This window comes from Phyllopteryx taeniolatus, chromosome 13 (genome assembly GCF_024500385.1).
Source record: "Phyllopteryx taeniolatus isolate TA_2022b chromosome 13, UOR_Ptae_1.2, whole genome shotgun sequence".
Taxonomy (NCBI): domain Eukaryota; kingdom Metazoa; phylum Chordata; class Actinopteri; order Syngnathiformes; family Syngnathidae; genus Phyllopteryx; species Phyllopteryx taeniolatus.
Genome location: NC_084514.1, coordinates 24001146 through 24008878, shown reverse-complemented (window position 1 = coordinate 24008878; position 7733 = coordinate 24001146). Strand labels below are relative to the sequence as shown.

The 7733-nt window shown below is 43.7% G+C and overlaps 1 protein-coding gene across 4 annotated transcripts in view; it reads left to right on the top strand.

Moving 5' to 3' along the window:
• The first annotated feature begins 124 nt into the window (after positions 1-124).
• The window catches only part of atp10d (ATPase phospholipid transporting 10D), a 118296-nt gene continuing 110687 nt past the window's right edge, over positions 125-7733 (top strand). For 2 of the 4 annotated variants that reach the window (XM_061795712.1, XM_061795710.1), the window contains exons 1-2: positions 129-324; positions 3272-3619. In XM_061795712.1, the coding sequence (XP_061651696.1) occupies positions 3423-3619 (197 nt within the window). In that variant the 5' untranslated portion in view covers positions 129-324; positions 3272-3422. Of the gene's footprint in view, positions 325-3271; positions 3620-7733 lie in introns of all 4 variants that reach the window. The other 2 variants (XR_009791571.1, XM_061795715.1) reach the window with 2 other exon arrangements.

The following is a 7733-nucleotide window of genomic DNA, read 5'->3' as shown; positions in this document are numbered from 1 at the left end:
AATGAGAATATGAATAAAATTGTATTTTCCGTTCTCATTTCAATTGAATGTTATCATCTTATAAATAGTTTATAGTCATAACAGATACGACGTGGAGATGGAAAGGTTGGATATTTGTGAGACCTCGCTCGTAAGGAAGCGGAAGGGGTACGGACAGCGCTGAAGAATGGGTGCGACAAGACATCGCCGTGTGGTGCTGCTTTTCGGTTTGTAAGAAACGGGCAGTCGATAACAAAAAAAGTCGTCCAATAGAAGTGAATACGTTAATTAGCGGATGTAACTTTAAATCAATTCCCATTTTCTCATTTGGACAATAAAAATTAGGTAAGTCTATCATGGGATGAAAGCCGGAAAACACCGGTCATTCGGGGGGAAATGTTACATCGATAATGAACGTGAAAATGCATTACAATGCACTATTTTGAGTCACGGTCCGGCAATAAAAAACACATGCGCATATGCAATCATTAAAGTTAACAGCAGATGATTAGGAATCTATCCAAGATGTGTGTTGTTTGACAATACTTCGTGTGATTCCAACATTCATTCATCTACCATTCTGCTTATCCTCACTGGGGTCGCGGGCCGCGGGCGTGATGGAACCTATCCCAGCAATCTCACGGACGAGAGGTGGGGTACACCCTGTACTGGTCGCCAGCCAATCGCAGGACACATAGAAACAAACAACCATTCCCACTCACTGATTCCAACATATGTAATGCAATTCTTAGGTCAGAAGTTTAGGGGTGATGAGTTCCCAGCCAGGCAAGACAATTATCACTGTTTTGGACATTTTTACGAAATTGAATTCCCCACATAATGAAAGATAAGCATAACATTTTAGTAAATTCTGTTGCTTAACCATCAAATATGATGATAGTTATTCAACTGTTGCGCCACAGCAAAATAGGAGCGGCTTGGATTTATAGAACAAACATGTTATAACTTATAACCCGACTAATTTGTATGGAAAGACAATTCATTTTCATGCAGCGCACCGGCACATACACATTAACAGTATGTATTTTTTTCTGGAGTAGGACAGAAATGAAGATGTTGAGGTTCTCTCAGGGAGTGACCAGGTTGGATAGGATTGCAAATGAGCTAATCAGAGGGACAGTCAAGGTTAAATGTTTTGGTGACAAAGTTAGAGCAGCAGATGTCCAGAGGAGAGAGAAAGTGAATTGGTCGAAGGATGATGAGAATGGAGCTGCCAGGCAAGAGAGCTAGAGGAAGACAAAAAAAAGTTTGATAGATGTAGTGAGTGTTAAGACATGAGGACAGTTGGTGAGAGGAGGATGCTGGAGGTACTCCGGTTTCCTCCCACATCCCAAAAACATGCATGGTATGTTAATTTAATACTCTAAATTGCCCGTAGGTGTGAATGTGAGTGTGATTGGTTGTTTGTTTCTATGTGCCCTGCGATAGGCTGGCGACCACTTCAGGGTGTACCACACCTTTCGCCCGAAGATAGCTGGGATAGGCTCCAGCATGCCCGCGACCCTAGGGAGGCTAAGCGGAACGGAAGATGAATTAATGTATATGTATGTATGTGTGTGTGCGTGTTATTACTATATATTTTAGAAAGTACAGTATTATAGCGTGTGCTAGTTTTCCTTATTAAAAACAAACACAAATTTACTTTTGGGTGAGAAGGGTGGAACGGATTAATGGATTTCCATTCATTTAAAAAAAGATGATTTGAGATATGAATGTTTTGATTTATGAGGGTGGTCATGGAATGAATTAAACTATGTATCTCAAGGCACCACTGTACTCTTTATTGTAGATTATTGTTTTTATTTTTTCCTGTAGTTTGTATGTGTGAGTGTGTGTGTGTGTGTGTATATTTACATTATGTGTACATACGTTTGTGTTATGCTGTCATTTAGTTGGTACGGTAAGTGTTCTGTTTAGGTGGTGATGAAAATACATTAACAATGCCTGTTTCTGCTCAAAAGAAAAGGGTACTCATTCCTTTAAACATGCGCACTGTATGGGATACTGTGTTACTATGCATCTCTCCTGATATGGTAACAGGCTAAGAGGGCCCTAACATAAGGGGGTTCTTATTCCTCATCAATGTTTAACAGGACATTAATTGAAACAGTGGAAAACCATATCAGGGAGCATTTTTGTATTTTGGGTGCTCGCTCACATCTTGTACATTTCCTGGGGGCTAAGCACCCCCTCTCCGTAAAACCTAGTGATGCCCCCAGTCCAACACACTCTTTGACGGTTTTAGGAGTGACTTCCAATTGTTTCTGATTAGTTGAAAATAATATCAAACTAGTCCAATGCTGGTCAACAGTTTTCATGATGTCAGAGCTTTAAGTATGCAGTAAATAGTATACAGTATATACTGAACAGTGAAAACCTGACATCTGATTTCATTTTGCATGTATATCACACTTAAATATTTCCGATTATCCAACCAATTTCAATGTCTCACAAAGGCAACCCAAGTAAATCCATCCATCCATTTTCTGAGCCGCTTCTCCTCACTAGGGTCGCGGGCGTGCTGGAGCCTATCCCAGCTGTCATCGGGCAGGAGGCGGGGTACACCCTGAACTGGTCGCCAGCCAATTGCAGGGCACATAGGAACAAACAACCATTCGCACTCACAGTCATGCCAACGGGCAATTTAGAGTCTCCAATTAATGCATGTTTTTGGGATGTGGGAGGAAATCGGAGTGCCCGGAGAAAACCCACGCAGGCACGGGGAGAACATGCAAACTCCACACAGGCAGGGCCGGGGATTGAACCCGGGTCCTCAGAACTGTGAGGCTGACGCTCTAACCAGTCGCCCACCGTGCCACCGCAACCCAAGTAAATATCACTTATATCACTGAAGGAACAAAACACAGATGTAAATAAATACCTGGAAATAAATGCATTATCATATCAATGTTAATCGCTTGTCTCATACTGATGAAACCCAAATGTTTTCAGTCTACAGCAAAAGTAAAGGAATTGGTTAATACTGTTTATGCAATACTTTTGGAGGGGAGTGTAATAGTCTGCATTTAAACATAATTGGAAAACAACAGGCGGCACGGTGGCCGACTGGTTGTTTGTTTGTATGTGCCCTGCGATTGGCTGGCAACCAGTTCAGGGTGTACCCCGCCTCCTGCCCAATGACAGCTGGGATAGGCTCCAGCACGCCCGCGACCCTAGTGAGGAGAAGCGGCTCAGAAAATGGATGGATGGATGGAAAACAACAAATTAAATACACAATGATTACTGTTTTTTTTGTTTTGTTTTTTTGCAGGGTGAGGACCTAATGGAAGTCTTTAGTGGACTACAGAGGAACACAAAATAGTCAAGAACAAGGCCTAACTGCTCTGCTGGATCAATGGAAGGAGACCACTGGGTGGCACATCAATGTCGGCAACTGTTATTACGACAAAGGGGCAGAGGTGATGTCCCCAAGATCAGAGGAGTCTCATATCTCCCCAGAGAAATGTAGCATGAAGAGAAGAACAATAATTGTTGGGCAGGGGCCCTACCAGCAAGAACACAGAGACATTGTCAAAGGTTACAAAGGGAACATCATCCACACTACCAAGTACAGTTTGTTGACCTTCATCCCCATTAATCTGTTTCAGCAGTTTCACAGGTCAGATTTTTCATAAATTTGTGTCGTATTTGTTTTTGTTTATTCTCCTTAATTATGTGCGCTTTGCAGTCACATTGAAATGATTTTCAATCTTACCTGTGTTGAAGAAGAGAATAATTCCATACCTTTCAAGTGTAGTGGAGGCTAGACTCAGGACAGAAGCGAGTATTTGCTAGCAACAGTATGGAGTAATCGCTAGAAAGAGTATCACAGATGCTTTATTGATGCATGCCATGAGGGTGTTAATGGAGAAGGTCAGAAGGAGCTACATTATGTCTTTGTAGAGAAAGTGTATGACAGGGTACCCAGAGAGGAACTGTGGAACTGCATGCAGAAGTCTGGAGTGGCAGAGAAGTATGTACGAGAGCAGCAGAATAGTGGTGAGGTTTGCTGTAGGTGTGACAGAGGAGTTTAAGGTGGAGGTGGGACTGCGTCAGGGGTCAGCCCTGAGCCCCTTCCTGTTTGCAGTGGTGATGCATAGGCTGACAGATGAGGTTAGACTGGAATCCCCGTGGACCATGATGTTTGCAGATGACATTGTGATCTGCAGTGAAAGCAGGGAGCAGGTGGAGGAACACTTAGAAAGATGGAGGCATGCACTAGAAAGGAGAATAATTAAGATTTGCTGGAGTAAGACAGTATATATGTGCATGAATGAGAGGGGTGGCGGGGGAAGAGTGAGGCTACATGGAGAAGAGATAGCAAGGGTAGAGGACGGGTCCAGGCATTTTGGAACGTATGGAGGAAAGTGTCAGGTATATTACGTGACAAATGAGTCTTTGCTGGGATGAAGGGCAGATTTTATAAGTGGTGAGGCCAGCCATGATGTATGGATTAGAAACAGTGGCACTGAAGAGAAAAGAGGAAGCAGAGCTGGTGGAAATTAAGATGTTGAGGTTCCCTCTTGGAGTGACCAGGTTGGTTTGGGTCAGAAAGGAGCTCATCAGAGGGACAGCCATGGTTAGATATGCAAAGTTAGAGAGAGCAGACATCAATGGTTTGGACACATCCAGAGGAGTGAGTATATTGGTAGAAGGGTGTTGAGAGTTGCCAGGCAAGTGAGCTCGAGGAAGACCAAAAACATACATACAAATCAGTCGCCTTTCTGCAAAATTTGCCGTTTTGAACTCAAAATAGGCCATTTACGTGAATCATATATATTTCATGAGTTTTTCCTAGGGTGGGTGGGGGTTGGGTGCACTGTCGCTGACGTCATAGGCTGTTACGTACTCCTTGAACACATGCAGCTAGATCCATTCCACACATCCACCATACACACACAGATGTAATTTCTGAATATTACTCCACGGCCGACCAATATGCTAGCGCATCGGCCTGAGGTCCCGCCTGTGCGGTGTGTGCTCGGGACCTGCTTTGGAGTCACAGGAGTTGACGAGACCAGAAAAAACACTTCCGCTGCCTCAGCTGTTAAGAAGTAACGGTACTTTTACTCCGTTACAATGATCGAAATGTCACACGCTACTTTTATTTATCAATTATTGCTTATTTATCAACTATTTCGTGCGTGAGACTTCGACTTCGGCATTGGGCGCCGTTTGCTCAAATTTAAGCGGTAGTGACGTTTAAGTCTAGTTCACCAATCAAACGACACAAGAAAGTCACATGACCTCACACGTCTACTATTGGGCTTCCCGGGCATAGGTATTAACTCGAGATGAGCCAGCCCGGCTGATTGTCGTGCCTAAGTGGCCACCATTGAGGGAAGGTCGCCGTTACCATGAAAGCAATGGCGCGCGACTCGTGTTTACATTTTGACGAACAAAAACAACAGCTTTCATGTATTGTAGTATTTTTCTGGCACTGTCTGCCCAAATGTGGATATTTCAGCCCACTTATAACTTGAGAAAACACCTTGCAGTAAAAAAAACATTTAATTTTTTTATTTTTATTTTATTGCTGTTCATGCTGTGGTTAAAAAAAAAATCAAAAGTTACTCACTATTTACTCAGCACTTAAGTAATTATTTCACTGTGCACTTTTTACTCTTACTCAAGTAATTTTTTTGGAGGAGTACTTTTTACTTTTACTTGAGTCACGTTATTGTCAAGTTACAGTATTCTTACTTGAGTACAATATTTGTTTACTCTACCCACCTCTGGAGCGGACATCCTCTATTGCTACTCTTACGTTTAAGCAACATTTTTGCTCATCAGGTCAGCCAGTGTCATATTTGTTGCGCTGGTCTGTTGTATTTTCGTGTTGAGGTGCTGTGGGTCGTGGCCCTGGTTGTGGTCTCAGCAAAACCGCGAAGCACACGTAACATCGGTGAGAAGAGCTGATCCGCTAGTACATCTTGTATTAATTAGGAAACACGCCTACAATTATCTAATTAGTTTACGGATGTTAATGTTAAATGTATTAAGCAACGGAGGCATGTTGGGGATTAGGTCACAACACAGAATGAACCAAATTCAAATTCAGAAATGGCCAATAAAAACAGAAAAATATTGGACTTAATATTTTCCTGGAGGATGCATTTTAGATTAGCCTTTGAAGTTGGTAATAGTGAAAAATGAAGTGAAACAGACAATGATTTTAGTCAATTCTTTTCCAGAATGAGCGTGCTTAAACAGGAGGATGCTATACATGTGGCACAGCTTGAAGCAGGCATCAGGTGCAGGTGGAGATGGCCGTGGCTCAAATTGCAGGCCATAACAAAAAAAGCAAAGGAATGCAGCCCTATGGGGGGCACAAGTCAGTGCAAACTGTAGGCCGGTCCCAAGCCCGGTTAAATGCAGAGGGTTGCGTCAGGAAGGGCATCCGGCTTAAAACCTTGCCAAACAAATATGAGCGTTCATCCAAAGAATTCCATACCGGATCGGTCGTGGCCCGGGTTAACAACGTCCGCCACCGGCGCCGTCAACCTGCAGGGCGCTGTTGGAAATTCAGCTACTGTGGGTCGAAGTCGAAGTCAAAGAAGAAGAAGAAGAAGAGGTGGAAAGCGGGTTCTTCGGCAGAAAGAGAAGAGGAAAACACAGAGCCTAGAACTGAATGTGGGGACTTTGAATGTTGGGACTATGACAGGAAAATCTCGGGAGTTGGTTGACATGATGATTAGGAGAAAGGTTGATATATTGTGTGTCCAGGAGACCAGGTGGAAAGGCAGTAAGGCTAGAAGTTTAGGGGGAGGGTTTAAATTATTTTACCATGGTGTAGATGGGAAGAGAAATGGAGTCGGGGTTATTTTAAAAGAAGAGATGGCTAAGAATGTCTTGGAGGTGAAAAGAGTATCAGATCGAGTGATGAGGCTGAAATTTGAAATTGAGGGTGTTATGTGTAATGTGATTAGTGGCTATGCCCCACAGGTAGGATGTGACCTAGAGGTGAAAGAGAAATTCTGGAAGGAGCTAGATGATGTAGTTCTGAGCATCCCAGACAGAGAGAGAGTCGTAATTGGTGCAGATTGTAATGGACATGTTGGTGAAGGTAATAAGGGTGATGAAGAAGTGATGGGTAAGTACGGTATCCAGGAAAGGAACTTGGAGGGACAGATGGTGGTAGACTTTGCAACAAGGATGCAAATGGCTGTAGTGAACACTTTTTTCCAGAAGAGGCACGAACATAGGGTGACCTACAAGAGCGGAGGTAGAAGCACACAGGTGGATTACATCTTGTGCAGACGATGTAATCTGAAGGAGGTTACCAACTGTAAGGTAGTGGTAGGGGAGAGTGTGGCTAGACAGCATAGGATGGTGGTGTGTAAGATGACTCTGGTGGTGGGGAGGAAAATTAGGACGACAAAGGCAGAGAAGAGAACCATGTGGTGGAAGCTGAGACAGGACGAGTGTTGTGCAGCTTTTCGGGAAGAGGTGATACAGGCTCTCGGTGGACGGGAAGAGCTTCCAGAAGACTGGACCACTGCAGCCAAGGTGATCAGAGAGGCAGGCAGGAGAGTACTTGGTGTATCTTCTGGCAGGAAAGGAGAGAAGGAGACTTGGTGGTGGAACCTCACAGTACAGGAAATCATACAAGGAAAACGGTTAGCTAAGAAGAAGTGGGACACTGAGAGGACCGAGGAGCGGCGAAAGGAATACATTGAGATGCGACACAGGGCAAAGGTAGAGGTGGCAAAGGCAAAACAAGACGCATATGA